The 16,645-nt window shown below is 48.3% G+C and overlaps 6 protein-coding genes across 6 annotated transcripts; 3 read left to right on the plus strand and 3 right to left on the minus strand.

The window, feature by feature from the left end:
• Positions 1–496: 496 nt before the first annotated feature.
• COCSADRAFT_89072 (uncharacterized protein) lies at positions 497–2,433 on the plus strand (the record flags this gene model as incomplete). The annotated part of the gene is made up of 3 exons (XM_007701461.1): positions 497–632; positions 687–1,047; positions 1,104–2,433. The coding sequence occupies 3 exons, from the start codon at positions 497–499 to the stop codon at positions 2,431–2,433; spliced, it is 1,827 nt and encodes a 608-aa protein (XP_007699651.1).
• Positions 2,434–3,083: 650 nt separating this feature from the next.
• On the minus strand, positions 3,084–5,334 carry COCSADRAFT_36514 (uncharacterized protein). Its single transcript, XM_007700996.1, has 3 exons — positions 4,992–5,334; positions 3,719–4,940; positions 3,084–3,665 (listed from the first exon to the last, which is right to left on the minus strand). Exons 1-3 carry the CDS (start codon positions 5,177–5,179, stop codon positions 3,447–3,449), a joined length of 1,629 nt encoding a protein of 542 aa, XP_007699186.1. The 5' UTR covers positions 5,180–5,334; the 3' UTR covers positions 3,084–3,446.
• Positions 5,335–9,538: 4,204 nt separating this feature from the next.
• Positions 9,539–10,063, minus strand: COCSADRAFT_160160 (uncharacterized protein; the record flags this gene model as incomplete). Its single annotated transcript, XM_007701462.1, has 1 exon — positions 9,539–10,063. One exon carries the CDS (start codon positions 10,061–10,063, stop codon positions 9,539–9,541), a length of 525 nt encoding a protein of 174 aa, XP_007699652.1.
• A 729-nt stretch (positions 10,064–10,792) lies between these two features.
• COCSADRAFT_141835 (uncharacterized protein) lies at positions 10,793–12,197 on the minus strand (the record flags this gene model as incomplete). The annotated part of the gene is made up of 4 exons (XM_007701463.1): positions 10,793–11,411; positions 11,470–11,784; positions 11,837–11,931; positions 11,987–12,197. 4 exons carry the CDS (start codon positions 12,195–12,197, stop codon positions 10,815–10,817), a joined length of 1,218 nt encoding a protein of 405 aa, XP_007699653.1. The 3' UTR covers positions 10,793–10,814.
• A 540-nt stretch (positions 12,198–12,737) lies between these two features.
• Positions 12,738–13,912, plus strand: COCSADRAFT_190140 (uncharacterized protein). The gene is made up of 3 exons (XM_007701464.1): positions 12,738–13,124; positions 13,200–13,280; positions 13,321–13,912. The coding sequence occupies exons 1-3, from the start codon at positions 12,750–12,752 to the stop codon at positions 13,675–13,677; spliced, it is 813 nt and encodes a 270-aa protein (XP_007699654.1). The 5' UTR covers positions 12,738–12,749; the 3' UTR covers positions 13,678–13,912.
• Positions 13,913–14,747: 835 nt separating this feature from the next.
• Positions 14,748–15,569, plus strand: COCSADRAFT_87743 (uncharacterized protein; the record flags this gene model as incomplete). Its single annotated transcript, XM_007701465.1, has 3 exons — positions 14,748–15,096; positions 15,161–15,426; positions 15,474–15,569. 3 exons carry the CDS (start codon positions 14,748–14,750, stop codon positions 15,567–15,569), a joined length of 711 nt encoding a protein of 236 aa, XP_007699655.1.
• Between the last annotated feature and the right edge of the window lie 1,076 nt (positions 15,570–16,645).

Here is a 16,645-nt window from a genome sequence, read left to right on the forward strand (position 1 = left end):
GGGTATAGCTCAAATCCATCAAAGCTGGTTTGTCAACCCAACTTTCCTGTCATGCTAGTGTTGGGTGCTCTTGCTCTCGATATCGCCATTGATCCACATGTTTCATCCAAGGAGCAACAAGGCGTGCTACCAAGAAGGCGTTGAGCTAGTCAAAATCGGTTGGCTCCAAGGGCCATTCTTCAGCCAGATGTCGGGCGAGATATGCATGTAGGAACGTGTTGCCACGCGCTAAGATTCACAAGGCTAGCTCACCAAGCCCATCTACCACGTGCTCGGTGACTTAGTACTACTGATGCTAATCAGGTTGGAAAACCGACTCATGTTCCAATACCAAATTTATGCACGTACATATACCGACATGAGACTAGAGATTGCGAAGGAAGCCGGTAAAGAGTTAAAGAGCCTTTATGAATCCGCTTCTCGAGATCTTTGTCATTTCCTCCATGACTCTTTGCAGACCTTTCTTTAAAGGTACAAACTAGACCATCTAGGAAGGATGAATTCTTTCAAAATCATAATAGTAGCTGCTCTGCTGGGGCTTTCGACCGCCCGAGAGACCTACGATTACGTTATTGTCGGAGGCGGCATTTCTGGCCTAGTGGTTGCGAACCGCCTTTCCGAAAACCAGAAGAGTGAGTTTGAGATATTCGCAGAGACTTGAGTGAAGCTGATGTTGTGAACTTTAGAGACAGTCTTACTTATAGAAGCCGGTGGCGCAGATGACAATCCAAATATTCGCATTCCCCGTGGCGCCACTTATGCACTCAATGAGTCTCTTTTATGGCCCGACTATGTATCCCAACCTGAGCCATTTCTCGGAAACAATTCATGGAAGGCTCGTGTAGCGCATGTTCTCGGCGGAGGTTCTATTGTAAACGGAATGATGTATGACCGTGGGTCTGCTGCCGACTACGATGCCTGGGAGGCATTGGGTAACAAGGGTTGGGGTTGGAAAGGGTTGTATCCATTCTTCAAGAAAGGAACAGAATTCGTTCCTCCACCCGCGGAGACCATCAAGAAGTTCGGAATTACTTGGGATCCCGAAGCGTAAGACACCACATATCATTTGAACTTGAACTACTTCTAACTCGGCTAATGCCCAGTTACGGAACCGGTCCATTGAAACTTGGAGTCTCGGACACACAGTACTCCGATATCCTCGATTACTTCAAGGCGTTTGAAGGTACTGGTGGTGCACATAAGGCTCTCGATGCCAACAACGGAGAGGCCTACGGTACCTCATGGTACCCAAACACGATGAACCCAAGAACTGGCGAAAGATCGCATGCTCGAAACTCCTACTATGGCCCTGTGATGAGCCGTACGAACTTGAAGGTTGTACTGGGAACTGTTGCGACTGAGCTGGAGTTCTATGACGGTGGGAAGCTCGAAGCAAAGGGCGTCAAAACCATCGAGACAAAAACCGGCTCATCTAAAACCTATTACGCAAGGAAGGAGGTTATACTGGCCGCTGGTGCAATTAATACACCCAAATTTCTTCAAGCCAGTGGCATTGGACCAAAATCTGTTCTGGAAGCTGCAGGAATCCCCGTGCGGCTTGAGCATGATGGTGTTGGTGCAAACTTCCAAGACCATCCTTACACCAGTATTGCGTTCAACATCACAAACATCAGTACGCCAAACGGGAGATCCTTGGACACGGACCCAGCATACAATGCTTCCGCCTGGCAGCAGTACTTTGCAAACAAAACTGGTCCCATTACCCTAGCTCGTGGTAACGCGCTAGCTATGATACCACTCCCTGTTGTCGACCCGGAAAACTATGGCAGTATTGCGGACCGGGTACTGGGACTGAAGGATGACGCTTATTTGCCTTCCATCTACAAGAACAGCAAAAAGCTACTCAACGGCGTCAAAGCACAGCGTAAAGTTCTTGCAGATCTTTTCCGAAACAATAAAGCTGCTATCGTAGAACTCCCCATACCAGATGCCGGTGCATTCATGCTTGTCGGCTTGGAGAAGCCAGTGTCACGCGGCAGCATTACGATCAACCCCAAGAACCCACAAGGGCCGCCACAGGTCTTCTGGAACACGCTCAGCAATCCGATTGACAAAACTCTCTTTGGTTCGTCTATTCGCTACCTCCGTAAGGTCTGGGCTGGTCCAGAACTAGCAAAGTACACGCCAGTTGAAACGTCCCCTGGCGCACAGTACAAGACTGATGATGAGATCATTGATATTTTGGTCGGAAATAACGCCATCCTACCTTCACTGGCACATCCTTCTTGCAGTTGCCCTATGATGCCGGAAGATATGGGTGGTTGCGTATCGGACAAACTCGCCTTTTACGGAGTCAAGCATCTGTCTATTGTCGATGCCTCCATCATGCCTCTGATTCCCTCACAACATCTCCAAGCGACTGTGTATGCTGTCGCTGAGAAAGCTGCTGATATCATCATCAACAGAGGTTAAGGTGATGTAGTTGTTTTTTGGACATTCACTGTATATATGTAAAAAGAGGCAGCTTAGTAAACAAAGTGCTGTGTAAGCAACAGGCTCCCAAATATAGATTTTTTACCTGTAGGCTTTATCGTATTCCACTTGTGGATTTGGCGTCCTCTCTTTTGTTTGGTCGATGCTTCTCATCGTCAAAAGCCATGCGATGGTGTTTCTAATAAGAGCATGTAAGGCCGACCTGGGGAAAGAGCCCGAAGCAGTAGGCGCGCTAGCCTAGTGCGTGACGTCCTAGTAACCCAACCTCCACCCACTCTCCCGGGTGACATGCAAGCTAACCCTCCATCACTCTTATCTCTACTCCTCTGCTTACATGCATGCAATCAGCTCTATCCAGATGTCAGCATCGTTGGCTGTCGCCTTCACATTTATCTATTGCGACATTCGGATGGCGTCCAACCCCCCGCTGTAGCTTCCCCAACGGCGGAAGGTGGCCTTTCTCGGCGTTTTCGGCTGAAATGCTCTCACAAATCTTAGGGCTTACGATGCTCATGCTAACAAACGTTTCATGAAGCGACCAAGACAGATTAATTATTTCAAGCATACTCGATAATTGCAGAAATTAACCCTGCGCTAGGTTCGTTCCGCTTCTAGTATCCCACTTTTCTCCGCGTATGGGAAATGATGGGGAGGCACCGTGCGCCTTTACTCACTTTCGGGCTGTGGACGCGATATTAATTAATTGCAGAGATTTAGGATCAGCCCTGTACATGCATCCGTGAGCATCGCATCCTTTCCAATTCGGGTGAGCTCATCTGCATTCGACAATGAAGGCAGCCAATTGATACGGAGTACAAAATGAGTAACTGAATGTCACGACGCAAACAGCGCAATGATCAGATAACACGTCTCATTAATAACATTAGCGAAAGGTATGCGCTAGCTTTGGTATATCGCAAGACTAATAACCACCAACGTCACAACCCCTGCAACAGGCATCATGACAAACACACAACTAATCATGACTGCATCTAAGATGAGGTCCTGACCTGCTCGACGCGGACGTGGTCCTCCTTCTCGAAGCCGGTGGTACCTCCGTGCTGCATAATGTCCTCGTCAACCTTGCTCAGGTCAACGTGGGCGACCTCGGCCTCATCACCATCGAAGATCTTGGCGACCTCCTCGAGAGTGGGTCCGCGGGTCTCGACGTAGAAGACGGTAACGAAGATGAGTTCGAGGAAGATCCAGCACTGGTTGAAATTAGCAATTGTTCTCAAGATTTTCCTGTAGTGAATCAACTTACAGCGTAGATGGTGTAGAACTTCCAGGTGGGGTGGAGGTACTGGAAACCATAGGGGTTGACGTATTGGTTGATGGTCAGAGCAACTTGGATGAAGAAGTTCATGATCATGAGACCCTTGGCACGAATCTTGAATGGCAAGATCTCGACAGTGTAGGCAACGAGCAAACCAGACCAAGCCAGAGCGTAGGCAACGGAGAAGATCCAGATCATGGCAATGACAGCTTGACCAGCAGCCTTGCTCTTGGTAGCCTCTTGTTGCGATGAAGCAATGGTCCAGACAATGAAGGTAACGCACATGGCTGCAGTAGCAGAGATGAAGAGCGGGCGGCGACCGACGCGGTCAACAAGCAGAGCGCAAGAAACGGAGACGATGAGTGAAAGGATGGTAAGACCACCGTTGATACCAAGCTGGGTGTCAGCATCCTTGATACCGATAGAGTCGTAGACATCAGTAGCGTAGTAGGAGACGAGACCGTTGCCAGACCACTGGGAGAAGAGACCGAGAGATGCGAGGAGCATGAGCCTGTACCTGTTGCCCTTGGTCTTGAAGAAGTCGAGGTAGCTGGAGCTCTTCTGGTACTGGAACTCGAGGCGGAGAGTCTCCTTGATCTCAGCATATTCGAACTGGACAGTCGCGTTGTCAGCATCGCCGTTGGCGTGGTACTTGGCGAGGATGTTAAGAGCCTCCTCGTTCCTCTCCTTGGAAATCAACCAACGTGGAGACTCGGGGATGAACCAGATGGCAGCCAGCTGGATGACAGAGGGAGCAGCCTGAGAGAGAGCCGGGATACGCCAGCACCAGTCGTTGTCGATGCGCTTGGTACCGAAGGTCAACCAGGTGCAGATGATGGCACCAACGTTCCACAAGCAGTTGTAGACTGCAGTAACACGAGCACGGTGCTGAGGGTGGCAAAGCTCGGTAAGGAGGAGAGGCGAAGAAAGCTGGGCCAGAGAGTTACCGAAACCCATAAGGAAACGTCCACCCATGAAGTAGTCGAGGTTCTGGGCGGCACCCTGGATAGCGGCCGCAGCAATCATGATGACACATCCAATGGTGATGCATGATCGACGTCCAAAACGATCGGCAATGAAGGGAGCAATGGGCAACGAGGCGATGGAACCGATGGCGTAAAGGGCAGTAAGAAGACCAAGAGTGTCACCCTTGGGGTCGTTGAAGTAGTCGGTCCAGATTGGGAGAATACGCAAGTTATTCAACATGGAACTAGAAACGGTCAGTGTATTGCTGATGGAAACGCCAATGGTATGTGCTTACCCATCGTAACCCGTGGTCGCAGAAGCGATACAGATGAAGAAGGCATAGAAGTAGAGCTTGCGCAGTCCAGGATCCGACCTCCAGTCGACCCTCTTGAGATGAGGAGCTTCGGCTTGAGCAGCCTCAATGTCGGCCTTGCTCTTGGCCACAGCGCCAATTTTTGGCGTAAACTTCTGGGCGAAACCCATGATGTCCAATACACCTCGTCCGAAGATTGTTGGTAGAACGGAAGCAACGAGAGAACAAGGGCAGGTTTGGTTTGAGACGCACAACCAAACACGGTCCTGTACAGCAGGGAATATAAGCTGTTGACTTGTCGGGGTGGGCTGATTGCAGCTGAACCTGGAAAAGAAGGATATGGTCGGTGGACCATATATATGCCTCCTGGTCGGGGAGCGACCATCGCGTGTGGGACCCAGGCTCGAGAACTACGGCGGTCTAGCGGACCGGGTAAATGCGTCTGCGTCTAGAAAGTCGTGTGGTACTTTCGCGGATGAACCGCCGTATGGGGTAGAGTGGGCGGCAAATCGACCAAAGCGGTGGCCGCAAGGGTACCATAGCCAGGCCGTGGGAGCAGCCTCGGCATGCGGGACGAGCAGCCGTCAAGGAAACTAAGCAACAGACAAGACTGGTCTTGTCTAGCCATGTTATTTGTTGGCTTCTGGCCAAGTTGGGTTGGCAGACGCGGCTGCATAGCATGGCACCAAGGCCCGTAAGCCAAGGCCCGTGAGCCCGGTGTACCTGGCGAAGCTCACGAACAAGCATTGAACGGTCTTACTTCCGGCGCAGCTTTGGCACAACAATTCCGCCAACCTTCTCGAAGGCGGTGATCAGCTGTCAGACAGGCGCAGGCTACGGTTGAATAGATTAACCTGTCTCTAGCCCCTTACTCTAAGCTCGACTTCTCCAGCGACTGAGAACGTGGGCCTGGCAGGAATTTCCCCAGGGCTGCCCCACCGGGATTAGAGGGAGGCATACAATGCACGCGGAGCCGAGGTCAAGGGCCGTTAATTGGCGGTAAGGAAAACAAGGCGGCCCGTGTGGTGGTGTAGTGGGCTGCCCAGGGCACGTGACATGTATTCAAGCGCCAACGGCGAGGAACCGTCATTCATGGGTTGCGAACCCGTCCATCGGGCCGCCCTGCTTGTAAGTACTCTAAAGTACTATCTATGCGACCTCCGCGGCCCCTCCACACCTTGCTTTCAAGCACTCCGCTTATCTTTCGCACCATCAGCGCCTCGCACCGTCCCCAGAAATCTTTCCCCATGGGTACGTCTTTAGTCGTCATGGATACCTGGGGAAGTTTCACGACATACCTCGCCATGCCATATATCTACATATTTCCCTCCACCCCCATTCCAACAGCCGTGTTTCTTGGTAGTGCATTCTGCACTGTCCAGATCCTTGATTAGCGTTCTTCCACTAATTGTTTCCCAAATACCCTGCACACGGGAGCCCTCGCTTATGCCTGGGCGCATTCTGGGCAGTACCGCCAACGGGTGGCTGGCATATTTCTCCATGACAGCTCTCCATGACCCAACACCCGTGCGACCATCAGGCAAATGGCATTGAGGCGTTCCGCCGTGCCACTTCATACCGGTTGAATGGCAGCAAATATTGCGTGTGTTGCCCACAGCTCGATCTGGCCCCGACTGAACTCTCAGTCCCGTCAATGGATCCTCTGGCCGCTGTGCCCTTCCCTCTGGAATCCTGCCTAGAATTCACATGCGGTGCGGCTGATGCGGCAGTTGCTTATGCATTGCTTGTTTTGTTCGTATCCAAAACGAGGAATGAGTAGTCTTGGCTGGTGAACATGCCCTATCGCCTACCCTGTCCTACCACCATATCGCCAATCTCAGCCTCTTGATTGGCACCCTCGACCGTCGAGTAATCAATTCTGGCTGCATCCACACCTAGCTGCATCCGATGCGCTGTTGGTGTGCTGGAGGAGGCCTGATAATTTCGCGCAGTGGCTTGCCTTCGTTTTGGAGACCCATCAGCATCACGAGGTGCACATGGTACCGTGTCCGGTTCCCCAAGCAAAATTGCGGCAAGAGAATACTGAGTACCCACAGCGGCCCTCCGTGATCCACAAAAATAAGTCTCCATATTTTCACGCCGAAATCGCTTAGCTACTACTAAGCTTGGAAGATTCGTTGTGGAGTGAGCGTTTATGCTCTCATCATCCCTACCATGCGCAACCAGTCATTGAGGTACCTGCGCCCGAGACCTCTTCATCAGTGGCTTTAACACAGCCAATACATAATGGTGCGACGTTAGAAATAAGACCCCCCAAGCTCCAACCAAGATCTTGTCCCGCATGCCCGCGTCTAAGCTTCGCAAGGGCTACGCCACGAGAAAGCACATTATCCTGGATCCCCCGCCACCGGGGTATTAGGCTAAATTGCTACAAATCGCGGCATCACCTGACCGAATCGGTGGCTGTTCCAGAAGTGCCTCAGCTACTGTTTTCCTCAAATAAACAAGAATTGGATGGCGATTTTTTTTATAGATCTACATGTGATCGCTCGTGGCGCCACGGTCAACGCAGTATCACGCCCCCAGTGATGAGTCCAGCGGCGCAACACCGGTTCTACTATTGGAACTTTACCCCAATTTTCTGACGATCACGCGAACCGGGACAGTTTGCGTCAAATACTTAACATTTGACAGATTTCTCCACAAGTATGATTGACTTTCCAGATTGGGCTGACATGAAAACTCCCGATTCTTAAGTTTTCATAAGCATTTACATTATTGCTGTTTATTCGAATGACCTCTGGATTTCCATCACCATCGTAAAGCTACGAAATGGCGACTTTAAGAAGCCCGACTTGCTTTTCCTCACATATGCCTAAGGAGGAACAAACGTATATCGCAACTATCTTCTCCCCTCATCCCACGCATGCACAGGGACGATCAGACCAAGCGAGATGCCGTACGAACCGAATATATGCCTTTACATGGCGATCCTCCTAGCACAACAAAGTAATGTTGTCATTATCCTGAAAGAGGCTTTGCTAGATCCTGTCATAGGTGTAGAACAGTCCCGGTTGGCAGTATGCAATCGTCAGCCAAGACACGCCTTACGTTTAGCACGATTTGCCATCACCTGATAGCTGATGACTAGGGCGCCACAATATTGGAATGTACTCGCCACTGATATGTGAGCGTCTGTACAAAAGCGACTGGAAATGGGTTTCAGATCATATCCGGTTGCACAGAAGTAGGACAAAGTACTAATACCACACTTGAACATGTTGATATCGTGTGTGCCCGTGAGCTGACAACCATAGCTCCCCAAACACCTCATCCTATTTGTGCCTTGTTCCAGCACTAGTGATGGAAGTTAGTGTGTTTTTACAACGTACAACAAAGCCTTTCTATCCGACCAATATTCACAAACTAATCATGCCTCTTCTCTACAACTACAACTCCTGCTCCCCTAAATACTAAAGACGTCGTAGAGTTATTCATAGCAACCATGGAAGCCATCTTTGAGAATAAACCAGACTCACATTACTTACCTTTCTAGACAGTAGGACACTGATTCAGAGTAACAAAGCACTTAATAGCCCGATTTCTATAAGACACTCTGCTACTTTACCACCTACCGACAGAATCCTCGACCTTGCTTCCATCTCATCGCCACATGGTATATATGCAATACGAGTTCCTCGGAGCCAACAAGTCTCACAATTTCGAATCGTCATATGCTACAGTGTTACTAAAATGGTGAGCGGAGAAAGGCAAGTTAGATTCTTAATTTCTTGGTTTTAATCTGGCTATTTTAACCAGAATGAGAAGTTTTGGACTGATGGGAGTGCTCGGGCTGAGTGGGTTCTGAGCGGAGAAAGAGTTGTAGCCTTGATGAGGGAGGTGGAGCAGCTGATATTTGCCAGGATCTCTTGATAGAAGATACTTTCCTAAGAATTTGAAAGATTGGAGTACTGGATACGGCAATGCAGGCGTGTTTTGCGTCAGTGAATGGGTCTTAGAAAGAGATTGTATTTTTGATGGATTTATGGTCTATTTGTGGCCTCCACCTGTACCAAGACGCAGTACCCGGACCGTACATATTTCATATAACGCCTCCATTCCCGCTCAAAATATAAAGGCTTGGTGATGGGCATTCTTTCGAGCGCAAACCCAGCAAACTTGAGACGGGCAAACTATTACACCAAACTCATATGAGACTTGAGTCATAGACTGGTATGCCAGCAGGGTTGCTGCTAGCTTTGACACCCAGTTATCACCCGTCCGAACGACGAACATGCCTTTTGGAGCATCAAGTAACTCGTTCCAAGTGTCCACCGCCGTAATATATTCTGATTCGGAGTTGAGTTCGTTTCGTGTTGACATGAACCCTGATCGTCAAGCCTACGCACCATTTGAGATGGATTCAAGTACACCCCCTTCCCCTCTTCTTCTTCTGCCTGTTCTTCTAGTTCTTCTTCTAGCTTTTCGTCTATTTCTTCTTCTTCTGCTTCTTTTTCATCATCCTCATGTGGCACATCATCTACATACATCGCAAAATCAATCAGAGGTCAAGGGTCTACGTTAGCAATCCATTCGCCTTTGTCTTGGACAGAAATGACAGACTCGAGGAAGTATATCTGACTGTCATATGCTCCTCGCAGTCCGTCGAAGGGAGGGACAAGGTAATCAGTAAATGACAGGTGCATGGACGTGTTTTCGAATGAATGAGACGCAGAACCGTCAAAACGATCATAGGAATCAACTTTCCAATTTCCGGCGTCAATATCTCGCATTATAGGTTGCTTTGGAGGTAGGAGAAAGTTAAGTCCTGGTTTACCGATGTATGCTTCCAACAATGCAGGGGCTGAAGGGCAGACGCCGTCGAAAAGTGCACCGAGTTGTCTCGCCAGCACACGACTTGAGCCAAATTCGGCGTTCTCTTTGTGTTTTTTAGAAAGTGCATTTCTGAGCGCTTGGTATTCTTTGGGTGCTTTGCATTTAATCAAAGTAAAATTGAAGTTGATGTTTGCCGCCGCTACTGTTACTTCGTTTGTTGCAGCCGCTAGTGCAGCTTGGAGCCTACCGATGGCCATTTGAAGTATTTAGATGTATAACATAGACAGAGGATAATGTGGGAAGGAATCAATGAGATAGTCGTTGGTGAGAGTGGATTTATAGCCCTATGTTGCACTGCCCCAGGAGGCATTCAGCTCATAGCCTTGTTGCCTCGTCGCCACGCAGCACCCCCGCATTGGACAATAGACACAGCCTTGCCAAATGTTATGTCAACGCACGCTGCCTGCGCTGAGATGGAGTGTATATATCTAACTGCCAATACTATATGATAAGCTCGTGGTCTTGTGCATGCCTTTTAGCATAGTAGGTGGCGGGCGTAGTTTTTTTGACTCGTCCCTTACAGGAGGCTGAGGTTCACTATTGCCCTACGATAATCTTCCATTTCTAATGTAAACCTAAGTGAGGGTTCCTAACTGCTCGTCTTCCTTGTTAGAGGAGGAGTCATTCCTGCGGTTACTTACAACATCTGAAACCTTAACAATTATCTACAGCGTAGCTAAGAAAGGGTTGTAGTTTATAATTAGGCCTATGGGCCTCTTATTTATGCGTATGAAGACGATAGACGATAGAGTAGTGCTAAGCAGCATATGTTAGGTAGCCCGCTTTCTATATACCGCATAAATACTGTATAGATCATCTTAGCAAGAATAACAGTCTGTAACAGTAACTAGGGCCGTAATATTTATATTATCCTTATTATTAATGATAAATGCTACCTCTAGAGTTGCACTAAGATAAAGACAAGAAGATATTAAAATAGCGACGAAGTTAACTTCTAGGTAAGACCACCGGGGGGTACTTTTTCGCATTAAGGCTCCAGATGGCGACTGAGGAGGGTAATGGGAGCTCTACAGTCGCTGTTTCTACTTTGTTGCCCATCTCGATGAGACTAATATCGCTTCCAGTAGGGTTCTTCTCTGCAGAGCGATAATAATTCGCCCGGGAATGGGGCGTGCTACCAATTGTAGCCACAGGGATTTTACTAAACTGGCCGCTACCGCTGTTTGTACTCTTAGAATTATGAGTACCCATGCTGGAGCCCACCTTCTGGAGGAAAGAGCCCATGGACACCATAAGACTTCCCACACCAGATATGCTGAACATAGGTCGTATTCTGGGAAGGCAGCATGCAATGAGAGCGACGTTGGTTTCAACAACAGTCCAGAAAAGACCATGCGAGGTTATGCCAGTGATGTCGTAGGTAGGCATACCCATGATGTACTGCTGGTCGAGGGCAGCAGAGGGTGTGTTCTGCTTGATACAGATGACCATGCGAACAATTGCAGAAGCAACAGCGAATCCTCCAAGTAGGAAAACACCACACAACTGAATCTTGCGGAGAGTGGGCATTTGTAGACGCCAGATCTGTTGGAACCGTAATTAGCATCAAGTTCTCTTTTAACTACCGCTCATCAAGACTCACCCAAGGAAGTGGCAGAAGTAGGATGCACAGGTCAAAAAAGGCATCCAAGACTGTGAACGCGATAGTCGCTTCAAATCCAAAAGGGCAATTCTCGGCAATGCTTGCCAGAGAACCCCAGTTGGCAGCGAAGTTCAGGCGGCAGTCGAAGATGAACCCAATGAAGAAGGCAATTGTGAAAGCGACAGTGATGATAACGAAGACCAGAGAAGTCCACTGAAAGCTAGGCCATGCAAATATGCGACGGTAGAGGAAGAGGAAAGCGAGTTTCGTAAAACCAATAGCCAACGGCTGCATGATGAAGATCATGTACACACACTACTATAATTTTAGTCTAGTAAACACACTAGAACGGAACAAGGGGAGTCACCTTCTCTAAGATTACTAGTTCTGGTGTAGTGCTGTTGATCCAGCCCTCGACGTTGCTAGGATCATTATGACCACCAATAATTCCCTTAGCCGCACCTGAAATGATGATAAGCCAAAAAACCAGCTTGCTCCTATTTGAGTTGCGTTTTACCATAGATCATAACGGTGGAAACACCAATAGTTGGGAGAAGAGCCAGGAGACAAAACAAGTCATCGAGATGCTTGCTGAAACACGCATCTCTAAGTCCGTTCGCCTTGTATCCTGCCACACCCAGTCGAAGGGCGACGACAATAACGGTCGCGGCTGTGAGGGCGATACCAGTGGTCAAGCACGAAGTAACGTTGATGTATTCGTAACCCATTTTGCCGGTGATTCAGCGGCTTGGAGACGGTAGTATGAAATGACTGTAGTGATACTGACAAGTGGTATTCATTTGGGTTATGTACCACATGGCATTCACATCTACGAAAGACTGAGTTTAATCCATACTTCAACCCGCATATATACCTGCACATTCTACGGTACACCCTCCGAACTTTGGTTGAGAGACCTAGTTGCTTCCGGATCCATGGGCGCAAGCAAGGCTGCCTGTTGCAGGCGAAAGTGACGTGCATAGGCCCCATAAACTGGAAAAAGGCAATGAACGACATCTAGAAGGTCGCCCACACGTCGGTCTAGATTCGATATCCGATGCTAGTCTAAGGAAGAGGACTGATCTTCGATCGCCAGAGTGGAGCTAGACTCAGCTCGACCCACGGTATTGGCACCTAGGGCACGACCGCAAACCCTAATTATACGCCATCTCGTCAACTCTTGCCCCGCGCACGGTGTATCAAGCTGGCCATCGTGAGTATTTGATTTGCAGGTTTGCTGCAACGTCTTCCAATCGCTACCTCTCACATTTGTTATCACCATGTTTGCTCGATACAAGCCCCTATCATCAGGCGACAGTGCTTCGGAACATAGTCCGGATCTCGACTCAACGCACAGACGACTCTACCGAGTGATAGCACTAACAGTGCTTACAATCGCTAATGTCTGTGTACTAGGCTTGTCCATAGCTATCTGGCGCACCACACCTACCACCAGCCTTGCTACGCCCAACATCCCCGATGCACAACCCAGTGAACTTGCTAGAGTAGAGTCGCTTCCTATAGAGTTCATTCCTTTCTATTGGAATACGCCATGGGGTTCGCCTAACGCGTCGGAAGCTGATCGGCTATGGGACAACATCAACACTGCGCACGGTCATATCGCAGTGGCCCATGAGTTCGCAGCAGAGAACCACGTAAGTTAGCTCGAACTACTTCCCTTGAAACCATGGCAGTGTGGGTCAACGGTTGATAGCTAACACATTCAAAAGTGGCCTTCCTCCCTGGACATACCCGGAAAGCCTGGTAAAGGATTGTATCTCCTACAGGCCTACCACCAACTGCACTGCCTCGTACGTCACTTGTCTGATTTTGAGCTTTTCTTTCTATCAGCAAACTTCTCTAAGCGTTTTACTACAGCGTATTGTTCGCGCCGCATACTTAACTCTAAAGCGCCAAGAGCTCCCTATCTTCCCTTCGGATCACGTCCTGCATTGCTTTGACGCCCTCCGTCAGCACATAATGTGCCACGCGGACAACACTCCACTCTATGGCCACGGCCATGGGACAGCTGGTGACGGACAGCTACACCAATGCCGGGATTGGAACGCGCTTAGGGATTATGCAACAAAGAATACGGCGTGCTTTCGCGACGGTAAGCCTGGTATGAGCTTTGAAGACCGGTTTGGCGTGTGTGATGACGGAACAGATGGCTTAGAGGAACATGCGCCGGTACTGGCAGTATCATAGGAAGATGTCTTGAGAAGCCGTTGCATCAGGGTGATGAGACCCTTCCGGGTCTCTATAGGTTTTTCACAGTTTGAATGTCGTTACTGCACTGTGTTATCAACATGGCCGAATTCGGATTTGAACAGCCAGCCATGATGTATACCATAGAGTAACTGTGCTATACACTATGTCTGCAAACATATTTTGCGCTAACAATTATGATAAGGGGGCAGAAGAGCTCTACGCCAACAAAAAGGGTCCTTGGCTTCTCTAAAGTTATGTTTCTAGGTCTGCGATCTAGGGGGCAATGTCTAGAAATGTCGGTAGAGACTGTGGCTTGCCTGGTTCCCCTTATTCTAGAGATTTGTGGATCTAAATAACGCTAATTGGTCGGACAAAATACGATTACATAAATAGTGTATACGTTAGCGCATATCGTGGAGGCGTCTGTAGTTACTCCTGTGCACCAAATAATGTAAAGGTTCCATGATTTGGGGGAAAAACGTGTGCTGGAAACGGTGTTCTGGCCCAAAGCGGATTGAAAAAGTAGGGTGCGGCTGATTCTAGAACCGCCACATCATCCCCCGAAACTGGTTGATACAAGCTGCGCTATCATTTTATGATTCACTGCATGCGTGTTGAAACTTTCAATCACCTGTTCGCACGACTACTGCGAAACCTCAATTATGCGGGCGTTTTTGGTCTGAGTGCCCTTTTTATCTATACCTGTTTAAGGATAGTCAATCTGTACCAAGGTCTGGAAACCTCACAAATTTGATATCTTTGGTATAGAGAGCGTAAGGGGTAGAGTTCTGGCAACCAAGGCGTTTCGGAATGCGGACCGGATACGATTAATTCGCTTTGAGTCAACTATTCGCAGGGGAGTTGACAACAAAAAAGATCGAGGCACACTCCACTACGAGCTTTCTTCAACGCGTATAAAGCGTCAGCGGAATTCCAATCAATCTAGAATCGTCAGCCTCAATCATCTCCACCTCGTTTCCACCAGCATCTTATATTTGGTTATCCTGGTCATCAAAGACTTCTCTCTCTTCGTATTGTAAATTGTTCAACTACTTCGAATTTTCATAATGCAGCTCATTACTCCTTTCTTTCTACTTATAGCTGGCGTGACCGCCTCCCCTCTTATTGGAATCAACGTTGGGGGCCTCAGCGTCGGTGTTGCCCTTTCTAGTCCTCTCATTAATTTAAGTTTGGAAACAAGCAAGTCATCTTCTGCTGTTGCTACTTCTACTAAGGGAACGACTACCACTGCAACCACGGCCCCGACCATTACTGCAGCCTCTCAACCGACTATGCCTTCGTCTTTCTCTGCTCCGGTCCAGGGCCAAGGCATCCTCACTCTTGACAACCTGCCTGCTATGCCAGCCGTCATTGACAAGAGTCTTTCTGGTGTTCTTGGCGTTGTTTACGGTCTTCGTATGTCCATTCCCTAGCTCACTCTTATATCGCTATTCTTCAAGCTGCTAATATATCCTTTCAGTGTCTGGAGTTTGCAGCACTGATTATAAGTGCACTATCACTGTTGCAGGATCTATTCAATCTTTGCTTGTAGATGGCGACAAGTACGCAATGAATAGCACTATTTCAGCGTGGTGCGATCAGGGTCGGTGCTACGGCTCTGCCGATATCCCTCTTACTGCTACCGCTCCATTCATCATCACTTGCGACCACTTGACTGGAGGCACCAGTGCATGCTCGGCCACTATTTCAGGAGCTGCTTCCGCTATCTTCACTAACGGCAGGCAAGTAGGTAAGTACAGTCGAGATTACTGTTCTCAAAACACCGCTAATAGACTTTAGAACTCTGGGGATGGATCACACCCGCTGGTTACTGCAAGGATGGTATTTGCGTTGCTTCTATTACCGCGGTTGGCGACCCAATGTACTAAGCGGAGCAGAATAACTAAGATTCCATACTTGTTGTTATAGCGTGAGCTAAGTTAACACTGTATACATTCTCTGCTTAATTCTTTTTATATCACATGTATAAACATTAATGGCTTCGGTCTTCTGAGATGCATTTGTTGGAGAAAAACAATTCTGAGATTTATTAAGACTAGTAAGTAAAGCAGATAATCAAAACAGCAACCACGCGCATCCATCCTCAGCTCCACTCATCGACACCGTCATGTGTCAACACGAGCGATATGTTTGCGACGCCGTAAAGTCTCATCCCTATCCTATTAAACACCCAGCGCTTTACCGTAAAACTAAAGAACTATACCTATCTACTCCTTACTCTCGTTCAACTACACCCTCTCTATAAGCTCCCTCTACTAATCATTTAGATGTCTAGCTTTTAAAGCCTCTTTAATATAGACTATGTCTTCTTAAAGCTACTACGTAGTATCTAACTTAAGTTTTAACTCTAATGTATTAATAGTTATAATATCTACGCCCGACTAGTATATTATAAGCGTGTCTAAATTACTTACGTAGGCGTACTCACCTATTTACTAGATCGCCTATAGATTAATAAGGCTAGTAGAGTCTAGGCTAGCCTCTAATCTATAGAATCTATCTATTATCTTGTTAAGGGCGCAGAAGCCTTCGAACAAGTATGCATTAACCTATATTACAGAAGAAGAAGGATAAAGAAATCAAAGCTATCGTACGACGTCTGTGATGGGCTGGATAGCCTATCACAGTTCAGATGGCGGCGGCCATCTTATGTATCAACTACGCAACGATATCAGCATGCTCTGATATCTTGTGCCAGCCTTTTTGGCGCGGTGGGCGCGGTGGGCGCGTTGTAGTTGCGTGCGCAGTCTCATAGGACTCGACCCGTTACAACGTCTCTCGCTTTATACTCTTGCCTTAGGTTCCTTCGTATGAATAAGGTTTCGTGACTAAGCGGTGTGAAGAGGACACTGTAACGGTTCGAGTACCTACCGAACCAACATCCGAAAGGGATCCGAACATGGGCACGAACTAGCCTAGGGCAGATCTGCTGATATAAAACCCC

This window comes from Bipolaris sorokiniana, assembly GCF_000338995.1.
Source record: "Bipolaris sorokiniana ND90Pr unplaced genomic scaffold COCSAscaffold_6, whole genome shotgun sequence".
Taxonomy (NCBI): Eukaryota; Fungi; Ascomycota; class Dothideomycetes; order Pleosporales; family Pleosporaceae; genus Bipolaris; species Bipolaris sorokiniana.